The sequence below is a fragment of the Talpa europaea genome (assembly GCF_964194135.1).
Source record: "Talpa europaea genome assembly, chromosome: 4".
NCBI classification, from domain to species: domain Eukaryota; kingdom Metazoa; phylum Chordata; class Mammalia; order Eulipotyphla; family Talpidae; genus Talpa; species Talpa europaea.
This window is the reverse complement of record NC_140070.1, coordinates 53,134,079-53,152,956: the sequence shown is the minus strand read 5'-3', so window position 1 is coordinate 53,152,956 and position 18,878 is coordinate 53,134,079. Positions and strand designations below refer to the sequence as shown.

Below are 18,878 nucleotides of genomic sequence, written 5' to 3'. Positions count from 1 at the left end.
GTTCCTGCTCCCCTCTGGGCTTGGACTGCAGGCCAGAGGGGGTCTGGCGTGGGCGAACTTCCCCCGCTCACCTCTGGCTCCTGAGGAAGCCTTCTGCAGGTAGTCTTTACTGAAGAAATGTCCCTGTTCTAAAATGGTGATGTGGGACACACTCCCTGCGCGTCTGGTCTCAGGCACACTCTTCTGCGCGCCTGGTCTGCCCCGGCTGTGGGTTTTCGCTCTCCCTGTTGGCTCAGACTACTTGTTCGGAAGGGGCCCGGTGTGGGCTAACTCCCCAGCTGGCCACTAGCTCCTTCAGGAGCCTCTGCTGGCTTCAAGTCGCTAGGTGGCGCCAGAGATCTCTCCTAGAGCCCTTGGGGAGCTGATTTTCCACCCCGTGGGACAGGGAGCAGAGCGGGGATGGTAGGGTACACCTCAACGGCTTTGGGGTGCTGTGTCTGCCTTGTGCCCCACCGTCGTGGGGAACCCACTCCCCTAATTTCGTGCCCCGGGTCTCAGTTCCAAAGCCTTCAGTTCCAGGACGCGGGCTGTAGCCCAGATCAGTGGCGCGGGAATGGCGCCTTTTGAATCCCGCTCCCCTGCCTGGGCGCCTGGTTCCTGCTCACTCAGGGAGGGCCTCCGTGGTCTCTCCGCAAGCCTAGGTCGCAGGCGCGGGGACCTGGGCAGCTGCGATCCGATCTGGATCCGCGTCTGCTTTTCCAGCGCGCCGCTTTCCGCGCAAGCTTACCTCGTGGCCGGGGCTGTGTGCTGGTGCTGGTCTCCTCCTGGGGGGCGGGGCTCTCTTTAATGGCGCATGGAGCTCACCTCCGCGGCGGATCCTGCAGGGTTCTCCACAGCTCCCGTTCACGGGGTGTGGTGGCTGAAATAGTTCCTTTCCACTCACAGTGCCACTTGCTGCGTCCGTTTTTCTTGTTGGCCGTTTTGGTTTGTTGTTTTCCTCCTCTCTGCAGGTCGGAGAGTGCCGACTTTGTGGGCGGGGGAGGGGAGCAGGGTTCTGCGCTTCACTCCCTTCTGGTCCTCTTTTATGGCAACTTTCTTCTTTGGGCAGTTTGCTGGAGTCGTCCGTTTATCTTCCGTGTCCCAGTTCTCACTGGGACCTGCCGCTTTTCCTCCCTATTAACTTTTTTTAATGGGAGATCTTACTCGCAGCGTCTCCTCGCCGCCATGTTGCTCCGCCCCCTCCCAGTTTCTTGATTTTGATAATGTGGCTTTGTGTAAGATTGAAGAAAGTTTGTTGGAAGCTGCAAGGGAATTTTCTGTGCTAACTGCAAATTCTGTTGAATCTTAAATTGTTTTGTAAAAAAATGTAAAAAAAACTGTCACTATTTGTCCAACATAATGTCTTATCATTGGCAATATTACTTAAAGGGAGGTGCAGTCCAAGAAAAACAGTAAGAAAGTATCTTCAATCAGCAAATATTGATTGAATATTTTCTCTGTTCCAGGCTAAAGTCTGGGTATATATGCAATGATAGTACTATAACATTTATATGTACTTTTCCCCCAAAAATACAAATAAGTTTATGTACTCTGTGTCTTTCTTAGAATCTTATAGTCTTTATTGTGAAATTAAATAATTGTCTTTTTTTCTTTAACACAAATGGTAACTTTTATATTTAAGTGTAAATTTGTTCTTTTTGGTGTATGTATGCAGTTTAGTTTATTTAATATTTGCTATCTTAGGTATTTGCTTGTGTGTTTTGCTTTGCTTTAGTTATTATCTTTAGTTTGAAATAATATTAATAGCTGCTGTGTATCCTACCATGGTTAGAGAAACATAAATAACTAGTATCCAAACAGAGTTTTTTGGTTTATTTCTTTTAAAGGGAGCCAGAGATATTATTTTACAAATTTTCTCACCTATTAAAAATATCATGGATATCACTCCAGTCATTAGAAGTCTGACCCTTTCTTCAATAATATCATATCTCATGGTCATAAATTTTTCCCTTTTATCCTAGTAGTTATTCAGGCTACTTCATTGTTTTGCCACTACACACAGTGCTATACTCAAAGTACTTCTAAATTTATGTATTATTCTTGATTGTTTGTACATTCTTTTATATTGGAGATTATATTTTTATAACGTAGATTTGCCAAAACAGGATTGTGTGGTTAATGGGAATGTATATTTTCAGTTTTAATGAATATTACCAGATCCTTTTTCAAGAAGTTTGATCTAATCACACCAATATTGAGTGCCCACTTCTCTGCCTCTCCAGTCCTGGATATTATTGTGGCTTTTAATTTTGGCCAATGATGAAAAATGCTGTTTCATTATTATTGAAATTTGTTTTTCTCTGACCCCAAATTTGAGTATATTTTATGTATGTGTTTTCCCTTTGCATCTTCTGTTTTGTAAATTCCCTGTTTATATCCTCTCTCTCATTTTCATCCTTTTTTACTTTTTCTTTTTTAATTTTTATCAGCTTTTTGTATACTAGGGATATTTTCCCAGTGTGGGATTTGTCTCTTAATCTGTTTATGAAATACTGTCATATTTTCTTTTACTCAAATATGTCTTTTCCCATAAGCCTGTTATATGTTTTTCCTATCTTGTAAAATAGTTTTTCATTCCAAATTATCAATACTGTTCTAGATTTTTTTTTGCATATTTTTATTATCTTACTGTTTGATACTTGTTTTTTGTATGATATAAAATTGAGCAGTGTATGTGCTTTCTTTCCTAGCTGGTTAGCTGTTTTTGACAATGTTGTTATTGAAAATTCTGTTTGTGATATTAATTTGAATTTGGTGTGAACTGTCTCTTGGAGTGTCAATAATGAAGTGTTTTGATTATAGTACCTTTATAAGAAGTGATAGGATCTGGTGAAAAAAAAACCCAGTTTACACATTTATTCTTCTATATAGAGTGACATCAAAATATCCTCTATTTATAAAGATCTATATCATTGCAGACTTTATAAAGAGATTTATGCTCCATCAGGTATGATAAATTATAATAATTATGATAAATCATTTAAAATTTTATTCTATTCTGTTCTTATGTACACTTTAGTGGCTACTGTTGTAGTAACAGATTCAGAGACATTTGCAGTGGCAAGCGATCTTCTGGGACCCTTTGAAACAATGAATGGCAGACCTTTTCATGTAATGAGATATAAAAGAGTTTCGTTGGATATGAATGAGTTTTCTTTTTCAAAAAGTAAATAATGATTCTGCATACTGAAGGAAAAGATTTGTTTTGTATGTTGAGGTACAGAATTTGTATGCTTTTAACAAATCATTTTTTATCTTTGTATTTAGAAGCGATTATTGGAAGCTATGGAAGCATGTAACCACTCCCTCAAAAAAGAGGAGAGGAAAAGAAACCAACATAGTGAATGCCTAATGTGCTGGTATGATAGAGACACAGCATTTTCCTATCCCTCTCCATGGCCAGAAAAGTTCCCTGCCATAGAACATTGTTGCACAAGGTAATGTTATTTGATAACTTTTCAACAAAGAGCATCCCTATGACCAATAATAATAATTATTATTATCCCTATGACCAACAGTGTTTTTCAGTGTTTATTTAGAGAATTAGCAAATTATTTATGACAGTTATAGTCAATAATTACAGAGTTTACATCCAATTTGCCAAGGGTCATAATGTCTCTCTTAAAATTGTTTCTCTAATTCTCTGCTTTGTCAAATTATGCCTCTTTCTATTTTCTGTTAGTGTTGTTTTTTCATTTTTACTCCCTAGTATATCTCTGTACTCTCTTTCAAGAGGATATGTGAATTGTTATTTTTCTTGCTAATGATTGCTCCAACAGTTATTTGACATGTTCTGACTTTACCTCATACACTCAACTACCTAGCTAGAAAGAAGAAATTAGGAAATAAAAGAACTCTGCTTTCTTGGCTCAAAACATTTCTACTTCCTCTTTCTTATTAAAATGTCTCCATGTGGTGCTCGCTTCGGCAGCACATATACTAAAAAAAAAAATGTCTCCATGTGTTTTTCTTTTCTCTCACCTTCTGTAAAAATAACTTATCCAGATAGCAGTTGAGTTGCAGATGAAAAGAACGTCTCACTTATGATTTTCCCTTTTGTTAAAGCAAAGAGAAACATGAAATAGATATTGCAAAATATTTATTTTCCATTCTGGGTTAAAACATGGAGGATATGGAGATTTGTAATAAGCTTTATACAGTCCTTTATTATAAAATTATATATCATTTTGTTTTAAATTAATGGGGAAAACTTCAACTCAGTAACCTACAGGCATGATTTTGAAAGGACCAATAAAAACAGAGAATCTCAGTTGTCTTGCTTTTTCTTTTCTTTGTTTTAAATGATAATATTGTCATCCCCTGTTAAAAGCAAGGATCACTCTTGCAAAATATTCAAGGAAGTGCTGAAAAGCTCTGATTGCTGGCATGAATTTTAAATTAATTGTCTCAATTTATTTTGTAGGTATAAAATAATATCATTAGATGCTTGGCGTGTCGACATAAGCAACAACAAAATAACCAAGGTTGACCAGAAAGCATTATATTTCTGTGGATTTCCTACTCTGAAACACATCAAACACAAAGTCAGTGGTTATTTAGTTCAGAATTTTTTTACTTTATTGAATATGAAGTAATTATGGACAAAGAGTTAAAATTAAATTTTCTGAATTCTTTTAAAGTTTTTTTTGAAGAAAAGTGGGGTTCAAGTATTCCAGCAAAGCAGTCGTGGAGAAAACATGATGTTGGAAATCTTAGTGAATATAGACTCAGATGAACTTGTAAGTATTTTATTTATTGTGTCTTTATTACATGTTTATTAGGTGTAAAATTATTGTAGCTGCAATGTATTCACCAAAGAGGCATAATATGCATTAACTCCAAAAGTTAATAATAAATAAGGATAACATTTGTAATATTTACACAAATTAAAGTACATGTATAATTGTGACATAATCAGCAAAAAGAAACTGAAAAAGAGATGAGTTATGTGAGCTAAAGACTAAAGTACATATCTCTGGATGAGAATAGAATGGAGCTGGTTGCTAAATAAGATGTATGGACAAAGGCGAAAAGGAAGGGAAAGTCATTCTAGTTGAAAGAAATAACATGATCTGGGAATAGTATTTAAAAAATTATTGTAATACTTTATTCCTTTTTGTCTTTTTCATATGTATGAAATTTTTTTTTTAAGATTTATTTATTTATTTATATAAGCACTGGGTACAGTCAGAAGTGAAGGAGGGTGAGAGAATTCACCAGAGCCAGAGCGGGGAACAGAACAGGCAGACTGATGAAATACATTGCTGAGGGGAGCAGCGGGCACGGCAGGAGAGGTCTGTCACGCCATGTGGGACCCTCGCTGGTGGCCGGGGATCGAATCGGCGCTGTAGAGGCTGCGGGCAGCTTCACAGCCCAGCGCTCAACCGCTGCACCACCAGGGGAGGCCCAGTATGAAATTTTTCTTACACTTTTTCTTTTTTTAGAATGAATGTGATGTATTTGAGCAGAAGAAGTAGATAAACTTGACTGAAGCAAAGACTTGTGTTGGAAAACAATGGAAGATAAGGTTGAAAAAACAGATTGAGGCCAGTTTATGGAGGACCTTGAATGCTAGACTAAGAAGTTTGGACTTTTTTTCCATAACTGTTATCTTGAAATGGATATTTTCATAAAGATAATTTGATGACAATATAATTTAATTGCACAAAAGAGAAATGGAAGAAAACAGAAAAACCTACAAATTCAGAGGACGTGGTTGTAGAATCATTAGCGAGTAAAGATGTAACCCATGGAAGTGGTACTAGATCTAGATGACCAAAATGAAATACAATTGACAAGTTTCGTCATTTGTTCAAATATAGGGGATGCAAAGAGGGAGCAGACATTAGATGTGACTAGGATATCAGGCTAATTAATTAGAAAATAATTGCTATTGACTAGAGAATTTAAAATGGGAAAGTTGCTGGTTTGAGGGAATTAATGACAAATGATGCCATTTTTCAGGTGGTTCTAAGACTTTTAATTGGAACTGGCCTGCTGCCTTTCTCAACAAAGTTTACCTAAGAGATTTAAACCCTAATTACCTAAGACATCCATTTTTTATGACTTTTCTTCTAAGCTTATAAAATGTGCTAATTATGTACCATCTTTGGGAGAATTGAAAATACATAAGTTGTTTTTTTGTACAAATGAGAAAGACTTTCTGTATACAATTTAATACGTATAACTCGAGATGGGAGGGAGAAAGATAAATATAGATATAGATATACAGATATAGATATATGTAATCGACAAAGAGGTAATGACTGTGATACATTGGAGCTCATTTCCTGAATAAAAGGGACTCAGGTTTTAAAGTGGCAGCATGAAGAAAATACCCACAATAATAAAGTGTTGAAATGGAGCAAATAAAAGTGACAGTGATCAAAGATGAGAAAGCCATTCCAGTGTTAAGTAGATTACAAAAGCATGGAATAGGTAGCATGTACTGCATATAGTTTAAAAAAAAAATGGCCAGGTTTGTGATTTTTATCCTTTTAAGTATCACTGTTGGTCTTTCAAAAGTCATTCCAATATGTTGGTGGAGGCCAAGTCTAATCTTAAGGATTGGGCTGGGACTTAGATGGAAAACAGAGCAAGTATTAGCCCTTGGTAAGACCTGGGCTTTGAAAAGAAGGCTAGAAACATAACAGTAGGTGAAAAAGAGGCAGCTCATCAAGCAAAATCCATCTAAAGGATGGGAGATACAGCTAATGGATAAAGGTGATCTTAGAGGCACTATAGTGGGAAGGGATGTTTATGATGACAAAACCATGAGGTAATAAAGGATTTCATCTAGGTCTTAAGTGAAAAGATTAGAATAAAAAATAAGAATGAGGGCCTCCCTGAGGGCACAAGGGGTTAAGCACCGTACTGTCATCCACAGCCTCTGCAGCACAAGTTTGATCCCCTGCTGGCCAGGGAGGTGACGCACATGGCACAGCAGACCTCGCCTGACTCACCTGCCGCTCCCCTCAGCAGTGTACTTCCATCAATCTGCCTGTTCTGTTCCCCACTCTGTCTCTGGTGAATCCTCTCACCCCCCCACACACACACCTCTGGCCTGTACCCCAGCTTTTGTATGCATAAATAAAAATATTTAAAAAATAATAAAAAATAAATTAAAAGTAGGAGAATGAAATAGAATAAGGATAATTTAGGGAGGTAAATTCTAGAGTTGAAACCTGTTTTATTTACCAACATAATTATTCTGTTTTGTAGGTTTATGTTAAGAAATACCTATGTATAATAAATAAAAATAAGTTATCCCCAAAAAGCCTAAGTAAACATTGTTCATACAGTTGCTCTTTCTCACATAAGAAAACTGAGACTAGTGGGATTAAATGATTTGTCTAAGTTTCCATGGTTGAAAGAGCTAAATAGCAAATATGGACCCATGATTCCTAACTTTTAGTCTAGTGTTGAGATGTGATTTCTTAGATTCTCTTCTATACTCACTAATAGAAAGCAATGATTTGACCATTTAATGTGATAATAGCCATTTTCTAGACATTTCTGCTAATTTTAATTTTCTCAGTTTCCATGAAAAATACAAGCAAGATATGAAAATAGTAGAACATAGAATTTTATATCTGGATGAAATTTTGTAAAACAACTTATCTAACTTTCATTAATTTTACAAAGTAAAAACCTTAAATGGAGATTGGAAAAGGGACGTACTCATAATCACTCAGTAGTCAGCAGAACTAACAACCTAGGCTTCTTGCTGAACATTTCATAACATTGGTATATGGACAGAGGTCAGTTTTATTGTTTCATTTTACTGAAACTTTTCTCAGCACATAATTTCATTCAAGATTAAAATCAATAGCTATCTTTTACTTATAACTGCTAGTATATTAAGAATGAAGGAGGCAAGCTTCCTTGTATCATCGTATTTCTTATTGCCTCTCTAATAATTTGGCAGAGCGCAAGATAAACATAGTAAACTTTCACACATTGACATAAAAGGGTGAAGAAAAGCAACTAGAAATTAAAAAACAAAAGTAAAGGAAAAAAAATTAAAAGAACAGAAATTCTAGAAAGTGTTCTGGGAAGGTAAGCATAGTTAGAAATAAAGATATTAAGAAATGATAAATTAAGAAAAGTAACTCATTTTGAGTGGTTGGAATACATTGGAGTAAGGTTGAAAAGAGTAGGTGCTATAGTGAATAATTGCTTTAGTAAGCAAGTGATATGTATCTGTTTTAATTAAGGTGGGGTTTTGATAGATATTAAACACAGACAATTTTTTAAAATTATTTAATTTTTCCTCTGTAAAGTTTTCTTGTGAACCTAAAATATGGATGAACTTTTCTGCTTTTATTTTAAGAGTGTTGAAAATGTGGCATCATCAGTGCTTGGAAAATCTGTCTTTGTTAATTGGCCTCATCTTGAAGAAGCTAGAGTTGTTGGAGTATCAGATGGAGAAACTAAGTAAGATTTAATTTATAATATGATTAACTTATATTTACTTTGCTACTTAATCCTTTTTATTGATGTTTTTCAAAATTGATTATTATTGTAAAAATATTTGTACTCTATAGTGAAAAGTAAAATACTCCATAACCACCATTTAAAGGAAAACCACTATTGATAGATTATAACAGTCCTTGATATTATTTTAGATGCCTTTATTATTTTTCCTCTTTTTCCTTCATTTACTTTTAATAGCTTCAAAGTTACCTGTCCTAATTGTTTTCCACCACTTATAATATTATTTAGCAAATATATTTCCCTTTCTGACAAAAACAACATATAAATAAATGTAACTTTATCATACCCTCGCAAAATTTCATTTAAATTGTACATTAATTTTAATTTAGCTTCTATTTTTAAAAAGGAAATAACACAAATTATAGCAGAAATAAATTAAATAGAATCAGAAGACTGTCCAAAAGATAACTGAACCCAAAAGCTGGTTCTTCAAAAAAAATAAACAAACCTCAAGGTAGTCTTACCAAAACAAGGGAGCGGACTCTAATGAATATAATCAGAAACAAAAGAGAAGTTGCAGGGCCTCCCCGATGGCGCAGCGGTTGAGCGCTGGGTTGCGAAGCTGCCCGCAGCCTCTGCAGCGCCGGTTCAATCCCCGGCCACCAGGCGAGGGTCCCACATGGCGCGCAGACCTCTCCTGCCACTGCAGCTGCTCCCCTCAGCAGTGTACTTCCTCAGTCTGCCTGTTCTCTTCTCCCCTCTGGCTCTGCTGAATTCTCTCACCCTCCCGTGCTTCTGACTGTGCCCAGTGCTTGTATAAACAAATAAATAAATCTTTAAAAAAAAAAAAGAGAAGTTGCAGCAGAGAATCATAAGACACTACCCTGAACAGTCTATATGCTGATAAATTGGATAACAGAAAAAATAGACAAATTTTTACAAGCATACAACCTTCTGAGACTAAATAGGAGAAAAATAAAAAAACTATATGGACAAATTACAAAAGAAATTTGAAATAAAAATCAAAAGTCTCCCAAAAAGCAAATACCTACCACCAGACCATTTTACTAGTGAGTTCTACCAAATTTTCAAAGACAAACTAATATCTGTCCTTGCAAACTCTTACCAAAAATTGAGGAAGAGGGGGTATAGCTCAGGGGCAGAGCATTTGACTCCAAAAATTGAGGAAGAGGGAATGCTTCCAAACACATTTTATGAAGCCAGCATTATTCTGATATGAAAAGCAGACAAATACATATCAAAAAAAGAAAACCAATATCCCTGATGAACATAGATACCAAAATCCTTGACAAAATCTCAGAAAACCTTCACTTGTAGGAGGAATATAGGGAAACCAAGCAAAGAGTCAGAGGGGAAAAACAAAACTAGCAGGCAAATTATAAATCTGAGACATAGCAGGGGAGGGGGAGGGAGGAGGTCAAAATGGGGGGGAAGAGCACAAGGGACTATGGTGAGGTGGTGATGGGAGATTTATGGGGATTACACCAAATTCAACAATACATTAAAAGGATTATTTATCAGGACCAAGTGAGATTTATTCCAGGAACTCATCCAAAAATTGCTGTGTAATTCACGTCAACCATAGGATAGATAAAAATTATATGATTATATCAGTAGGTCAGAGAAAGCATTTGATAAGAGTCAGCTTGCATGTAGGTAGTACTATTAGGCAAGAGAAAGATTTAAAGGGAATTCAAATTGGGGCCTCCCCGGTGGGCCTCCCCGGTGGGCCTCCCTGGTGGCGCAGCGGTTGAGCCCTGGGTTGCGAAGGTGCCCGCTGCCTCTGCGGCGCCGGTTCGATCCCCGGCTGGCTCCCGGGCCACCGGAGGAGGGTCCCACATGGCGCGCAGACATCTCCAGCCACCCGCTGCTCCCCTCAGCAGTGTACTTCGGTCCTTCTGCCTGCTCTGCTCCCTGCTCTGGCTCTGGTGAATTCTCTCACCCTCCCGCGCTTCTGACTGTACCCAGTGCATGTATAAACAAAACAAACAAATGAATAAATAAAACATGCCTCTATTAAAAAAAAAAAAAGGAATTCAAATTGTGAAAGAAATGAAACTCAGTATTTGCATATGGCATAATAATATACATAGACCAAGAACCTGAAACTTTTCTTATATATTTACTGACAAAAGTTTTGTAGTTTTTCCTTCTTTTACATTTTTGCATGATCTTTTTTTTTTTTTTTGAGGTAATATTGGTTTACATCATTGTTTGTGTATTAGATGTATAGGATCCCCCCATTCTGGTGTGGTTTTAATTAGCTTTTATGAAAGGTATGAAGTTTAAGTCAAGGTTCACATATTTACTATTAATATTCAATTTTGGTCTCCCACCCCATTTATTGAAAAGACTGTCCTTCCATTAGATGGAGTTTCCATCTCTGTCAAACATTAGTTGAACATATTTGTGTGGTCCATCTCTGGGTTCTTTATTCTATTCCATTTATCTCTAGGTCCTTTCTTAATGCCAGTGTATGTTCTCTTTTACTGTAGTTGTTTGTAATTTTTAACATGAATACAGTGATTCCTTCCACCCTATTTTTTTTTTCAAAATTGTGTTAGTTATTTCTGGTAACTTCCCTTTCCATATAAATTTTAGAATAAAATTTTAGAATAAAATAGTCTTTATATCTGCAGACTATATCAGGAAGATTTGAAGACTCTGCTATATTGAATCTTTAATTTGTTTCATCAGCCAATTATTTTTTCTGCATACAGATCCTATACATATTTTGTTAGTTTTTTTTTTTTAAAGATTTTTATTTATGTGTACAAGAACTGGGGTGTAGGCCAGAGGTGTGAGAGGATTCATCAGAGACAGAGTGGGCATCAAAACAGGCAAATCTACTGAAATACACTGTTAAGGGGAGCAGCAGGCGAAACAGGGGAGGTCTGCAGCACCATATGGTTTAGCTCTCTGGACAGTGATCCAACTCATGCTGCAGTGGCTCGTGGTAGCTTTATAGCTCTGAGACTTTAACCCCTGTGCCACTAGGGAGGCCCCGTGTTTTGTTAGATTTATACCTAAATATTTACAATTTTTTGGAGCAACTATAGTTGATACTGTTTTAAATTTCAACTTCCCCTGCTAGTAAATAAAAATACAATTGTTTTCTATATGTTGATTTTATATCCTAAGATCTTGCTGAATATACTCCCCAGCATTTTTTCTTGAAGAGTCTAGGCCACACATTTTGTAGAATTCTGAATTTACTTGTTTCCTTTTTATGTCTTGTAACTTGGTACTCCATCCCACATATTTCCTACAAAATGAAACTGTTATATATAGTGATTAGATTCAAATCTAATCAGTCAAACTTGATTAGATTCAAGTTTGGCAAGAATACTTTTTGTTTTTAAATTTTGATGAGACATTTATAAAGTCCTTATACTAAAATTTATATTTTGTTTTTTGGGGAGGGGCATTTATTTATCAATTTATTTTTTGCTATTACGCTATGTATAAACTTTTTCACTTTTAAGTCTCACACTGCTGTAATTCTGCATTAGCTTACAAATTGGGAATAATGTAATTTTTTAATTTAATTTTTAAGGTTTTACTTAGAAGAACCTCCAGGAACACAGAAGCTTTATTTGGGAAGAACAGCCCCACCATCCAAAGTGGTCCACCTTGGAGACAAGGAACAATCGAACTGGGCAAAAGAAGTGCAAGGAATCTCAGAATAGTGAGTGTCATAAAAAGTATTTCACATCATAGAGCTAGAATCTGATGTAATGTCCTTATTTTATCCTCTCTGACTTTTTTCCATTTAATATAGTAGTCATCCTGAATACTGACTACATCTTCATTTTATACTCTAAAGAAACTGATGAGTTCTAATTTAAAATAATATCTGATTAGCAACAGTTACAGCCTTGCCCTATTTGTCACTAGAATGCTTCATGAAGTTTGGGGGGAAAATGAAAACAAAATCACTTAATACTACGAATAACACTTAAATAAATTTTAAGATGGATGACATGGGTTCTTTATGAAGATAGTGCCTCTATTTTAACAACATGAAATACAGCTATCACTTAGCTTATGGATTTGAAATGGAGAAGATGAGCAGCTCTTAATTGTTACCTTCTATTTTTTTTGCAAAGTAGATACTGAGTGTAGCTATTGAGGATAGTAGGAGAGAAAGGGATTTTTGTCTTTGGTTTGAATAAAGTAGAGGAGGTTTGAAAATAGTTCTTGGAGACTATGTAAGAGTATCAATCGAACAGAAAAACATGGTAGAATTATAGGCAGTATTAACATCCTTTTTTGAAGTTAAAGGTCATAAATTTGTAGCATTCTAACCTGTCTTTTGGTAGTAGAGCTCAGTTGATCACTCATAGTCCTAGAAAAACTAGATAAAGTTGAATTTAAGTAACACTGGATTCTGCTGGGTAAGTACAATGAAAAGATAAAGAGGCAAGATAATTTAGGATGGTAACAGGAATGCCACTGAAATGGTATACAGTGGATTATAAAGACAAGTGAAGAAAGTAGAAGATTAATAGTTTGAGAGAAGGTAGTAAAAGGGTCAGTGAACTAGAGATCTCAATGGAGTTAAACTATGATAAGGAACAAAATGGTTGAACAAGCAATTTGAAAAGAGAAGTTTTTAGGTAATGAGATATTTAAATTAGTGGTTTAGGAGGTGGAAATGTTATGGATAATGTTAACATCCAAATCATAGCCATGGGAATAGCTGCCTGAAGTGAATGGAGAAGGTTATTGAATACAAGAAAGTTGTGAAACTGAGGTACTTGTTCTTAGGTAGATCATATAGGTACATGTTGTGGTCATTCTGGATAATGGTAGATGTAAGGGTAAAATATAAGAGTAGAGTAGTTTAGAACTAGGGATTTGGATGTCACAATGGATGATATGAAGAATTACCAACACACTCAGCCCTAAAGTATGTGGTATGAACACAAAAAACTATTGCTTATGTGGGCTACATAAGAAGTAGTGGTACCTTAGGTTATGGAGATTGAGGATATTGATATATATTGATGGAGTAAAGGTTTGGGAATTAAAGGATGGGGAAGAAAAATGCAAAGGATTACTTTAGAGATATTATGGAGAAGATGGTAAGCTTAGAGGATAATGTGGAGGAGATCTCAAACACGATCTCCCTCAAAACAAGAGATGGATCAACATAAAACATTATTTTCAGTTGTGAAAAACAGTGTAACTGTTAATATGTAGAATTAATTATTAAGTATTAACTCATTTTACCAAGAGAAAGTTAAAAGATATTTGTTTATAATTTAGAAAATCAGAGAAATATAAAATATTTTTTATTTAATTCAAAAGTAGCCCTTAATAGAAAATGTAACCAAAATTTCTAAGTTGCAAATGACTGGAGAAAAAAAACAAGTGAAAAAACAGAAGTCAGATAGAAAGGCAAAATAAAACATAGTTTAGAAAACCTAAAAAGAGAAATAAGATGACAGTATCATGATCAAAGAATTATGTCATTACATCCCCTGCTCATGGATTGGAAGAATTAACATTATTAAAATGGCCATCCCACAAAAAGTAATTTACAGATTCAATGCTATTTGAATAAAAATCTCAATGACGTTCTTCAAAGAAATAGAATACTGATGAAACTCATCATGTTTACTGATGAAAACAAAGGAGAATGGAAGTATCACATTTCCATCCTTCAAACTATACTACAAAGTCATAATAATTTATTTAATTTAAATTTTATTTTTATATTCCCCATACAATTACAACCCCCTTATTTTGACCCCAATCCCTCCTCCCCCTCCCCCAGCCCCCATAGAGTGTCTCTGGTTCATAGTTGTTTGTTGATTTTGATATTTTCTTTCTTATAGTTATTATTTTTCGTGGTCCCTTATTTAAGTTTTCTAGATTCCTGCTATGAGTGAGACCATCCGGTATTTTTCTTTTTCTTTCTGACTTATTTCGCTGAGCATGATCCCTTCCAGCGCCATCCATGTTGCTGCAAATTGCATGTGTTCATCTTTTTTGAATGCTGAGTAATATTCCATGGTGCATATGTACCACATCTTCTTGACCCAGTCATCTATTTTTGGGCATTTGGGTTGTTTCCAAAGCTTAGCTGCTTAAACATAGGGGTGCAGGTGCTCTTTGGAATTGATGTTTCTGTGTCCTTTGGGTAAATACCTAGGAGTGGAATTGCTGGATCATATGGAAGCTCTATGTTTAGTAGGTCCAGAAATCTCCACACAGCTCTCCATAGTGGTTGGACCAGTTTGCACACCCACCAACGGTGCAGGAGAGTTCCTTTTTCTCCACAACCTTGCCAACATTTGTTGTTGCTAGTTTTTTTAATATGTGCCATTCTCACTGGTGTAAGATGGTATCTCATGGTAGTTTTGATTTGCATTTCCCTGGTTACAAGTGATGTTGAACATTTTTTCATATGCCTGTTGGCCATTTGCATTTCCTCTTTGGAGAAGTTTCTTTTTAGCTCTTCTGCCCATTTTTTGACAGGATTATTTTCTTTGTTTTTGTTGTGTCTCATCAGCTCTTTGCAGATTTTTGTGATCAGTCCTTTATCATTAGTGTTGTGTGCAAAAATGTTCTTCTAGTTGGTGGGGTTTCTCTTTGTTTGGTTATTGTCTCTTTGCTGTGCAGAAGCTCTTTAATTTGATGTAGTCCCAGCTGTTGATCTTTGCCTTCACTATCACTGCTTTGGGTGATGTGTCTGTAAAGATGTCTTTGATGTGCATATCATGTAGTGTTTCTCCTATATTTCCTTCTATGTATTTTATGGTTTCAGGTCTTATGTCTAGTTCTTTAATGCATTTTGAGATGATTTTCGTGTATGGTGTGAGGTAGTGGTCAAGCTTCATTCTTTTGCATGTAGCGACCCAGTTTTCCCAGCACCATTTATTGAACAAACTTTCTTTGCTCCAAATGCATATTCTTTGCTCCTTTGTCAAAGATTGGTTGACCATAAATCTGTGGGTTTATTTCTGGATTTTTTATTCAATTCCATTGGTCTATATGTCTGTTCTTGTTCCAATACCGTGCAGTTTTGATGATTACAAAACCATAATAATTAAAATAGTGTAGTACTAGAACAAAAACACACATAGACCAATGGAACCGAATCGAGAACCCAGAAATAAACCCTCATGTATACAGACAACTAATCTTTGACAAAAGAGCAAAGGAACAAGGACAATGGAACAAGGACAGTCTATTCAATAAATGGTACTGGGAAAACTGAATCACCACATACAAAAGAATGAAACTAGACTACTACCTCTCACCATGCACAAAAATCAACTCAAAATCTTTGCACACCATACAGCTGATAAGGGACTGATCACAAAGATATACAAAGAGCCATGTGACTCAACAAAAACAAAGTAAACAATCCAGTCAAGAAATGCGCAGAAGAATTTAAAAGACACTTCTCCAAAGAGGAAATACAAATGGCCAACAGGCATATGAAAAAATATTCCACATCTCTCATAATCAGGGAAATGAAAATCAAAACCACAATGACATACCACCTTACATCAGTAAGAATGGCACATATCAAAAAACTAGCAACAACAAATGTTGGCGAGGATGTAGTGGAAAAGGAACTCTCCTACATTGCTGGTGGGAGTACAAACTGGTCCAATCACTATGGAAAGATGTATGGAGGTTCCTCAGTCCATTCCTAGGGATCTACCCAAAGAACAAAAAAACATTGATTCAAAAGACCACCTGTACCCCTATGTTTATTGCAGCACTATCTATAATAGGTAAAACCTGGAGACAACCCAAATGCCCAAAAGTAGATGACTGGATCAAGAAGATGTGGTACATATACACAATGGAATTCTATTCAGCAATTGAAAAAGATAAACTAATGCCATTCGCAGCAACATGGATGGAGCTGGAAGGGATCATACTCAGTGAAATAAGTCAGAAGGAAAGAGAATAATATTGGATGGTTTCACTTATAGGAAGAATATAGGGAAACCAAATAAGACATCAGGGGAAAAATAATAACAATACAAAATAAAACAAAACCAGACAATTTTAAACCAGAGACATCCTGCAGGGGAGGGGGAGGAAGAAGGATCGGAGGGAGGAAAGGAGGAGCACAGGGTACAGGGGTAATGGTGCATGGGTGAATTGGTGGAGGAAATTTTATGGGGACTACACCTGAGGGAAAAAAGGCATTTTTTTTTTAATGAACAATGATGTAAAATATATACATATATATATAAATAATTTTTTTAAAAAAGACAATGATAGAAAATGAGATAAAATTGATATGGTTAGAAACAATAGGAAACAAATATTAACCCATCAGTATATTAAATAAAAACAACTTTCAATCCCCCCAAAAAATTATGTCATTAAATCTGTAATTATAGCTTGTTAAATAAATACAGAAACGCTTAGGTATGTCACTACCATCATAATCCCATAGACAAGTGACTAGAAGTATACCTAAAACCAAATTTAGTAATACCTGAAGTATAAGTAGTTCCTCACCATCTGTAGTTGTCAGAAAGTACATTTTTATATTTATATTCCAACTATTTGAAAATCCAGGTTTGGTTCTATTCAACCTCGTTAAAGAACACATTATCAAATGTACTTGAAAAATGCAGACTGATTAAAAAAAAACACAGGGATTGCAATTAAAAGTCACACAAAACTTAGACTGTGTTTTTAAATGTCGTGGCTTAATTGGTGGACTCCTTTTTCTTCCTTAGTGGTACATAAAATAATGATATATCTTACAATCAATGATGTCTTACAAATGCAGAAAAAGCTGAGCAAATTAAGGAATACTATATTTGGAGAGACTTGCCTTTCTGCAAGTGTGTAAAAATAGAATCTAAACAATATAATTATTTGACTTAATAGTTATAGATGAAATTCTGCACCCCACATAGAAAATAAACCCTTTCATGAAGGCTACTAAGAAAATGCAAAAAATTTTAAAATTATATAGACTGCAACACTGACTCCACAGCAATATATTTACAAAGAGCAAAAGTAAATAAAGAAAAATCTCCCTGCCACTCAAAAATTTAAAAGTATTGTCCTAAACAATCATTTTTGTTTCTCTAGTTTTAATTGTAGTTTTTATTAAAATATACATACAGAAAAAAATGTATAAGCCATAAGTGTATTACTTGACAAATATTCACACACATAACCAGTATATAAGAAATACAACCAACAAGAGAATTACCATTATCCAAGAAAACCCCTTGTACCCCCCTTCCAGCAATTATCATTCACTGTTCCTCTCCTACAAGGTAAATCTTTTTATTTATAACCCTAGAGATTAGTTTTTCCTACTTTTGAACTTTATGGGAGTTAAGTGATATAGAGTATATCCTTCTTGAACATGACTTCTTTGACTTTGTAATGCTGTGGTCCTAATTCCCTCATTACATGTTGTTACACTTTGTTTTCTCTAATGATAGCATTATGTTGTATGAATTTAGCATACTTTATTCTTTCCTTTCTAGATGGACATTTGAGTTACTTTTGGTGACTGAATATGTATGCATTTCTGTTAGATACATATCTAAGAGTGGAATTAGTGCTTCATAGGATGTGTTTACTTTCGGTTTAATTTTTTTTTTAAGAATTTTTAATTATTTATACAAGCACTGGGTACAGTCAGAAGCGTGGGAGGGTAAGAGGATTCATCAGAGACAGAGTGTGGAACAGAACAGGCAGACTTGACGAAGTACACTGCTGAGGGGAGCAGTGGGCAGCAAGAGAGGTCTGCCACGCCAGGTGGGACCCTCTCCTGGCGGCCTGGGATCGAACCGGTGCTGCAGAGGCTGCGGGCAGCTTCGCAACCCAGCACTCAACCGCTGCGCCACTAGGGAGGCCCTACTTTCAGTTTTAGTAGACACTCCAAAAATATTTGCAAAGTGACTGTATTAATTTACATTCCATCAGTTGTTTATAAAAATTTCCTTTGCTGTGCTCATCAATGCTCACTTTGTCTCTGCCACTTTAGCCATTCTAGTCTAGTCATATCTCATTTTGGTTTAAATTGCACATCCTTGATGACTAATGAAGTTGAACATCGTTTCGGATCTGTTGGTCATTTGAATATGCTCTTTTGTGAAATGACTGTTCAAGTATTTTTTAAATTGATTACCTTTTCCTTCTTCACTTGTAATTTTTCTTACTGATATATAGTGTCACCCTCAATTTCAGGTAAAAACTTTAAATGTTTCACCATTAAATATGATTGCTGTAGATTTTTAAAAATCAGTATACTTTATCAGATTAAGAAAATTCTATTCCTAGTTAAGGGTTTTTGTCATGAATAGATTATTACTGATTTTATCAAATATTTTTCTGCATCTGTCAGGATAATATTATATTTTTTTCCTGATAACCTGTTAAATTACGTTGATTGACAATCAAATATTACTATACTC

At 35.7% G+C, this 18,878-nt stretch overlaps 1 protein-coding gene across 3 annotated transcripts in view; it reads left to right on the top strand.

Moving 5' to 3' along the window:
• XRN1 (5'-3' exoribonuclease 1) overlaps positions 1 to 18,878 on the top strand; it is a gene marked incomplete at both ends in the record, with an annotated part of 137,329 nt that overhangs the window by 51,162 nt on the left and 67,289 nt on the right. For all 3 annotated transcript variants that reach the window (XM_084232406.1, XM_084232407.1, XM_084232405.1), the window contains 5 exons: positions 3,268 to 3,437; positions 4,424 to 4,544; positions 4,641 to 4,739; positions 8,333 to 8,436; positions 12,014 to 12,145. In XM_084232406.1, the coding sequence (XP_084088532.1) occupies positions 3,268 to 3,437; positions 4,424 to 4,544; positions 4,641 to 4,739; positions 8,333 to 8,436; positions 12,014 to 12,145 (626 nt within the window). The remainder of the gene's footprint in view (positions 1 to 3,267; positions 3,438 to 4,423; positions 4,545 to 4,640; positions 4,740 to 8,332; positions 8,437 to 12,013; positions 12,146 to 18,878) is intronic.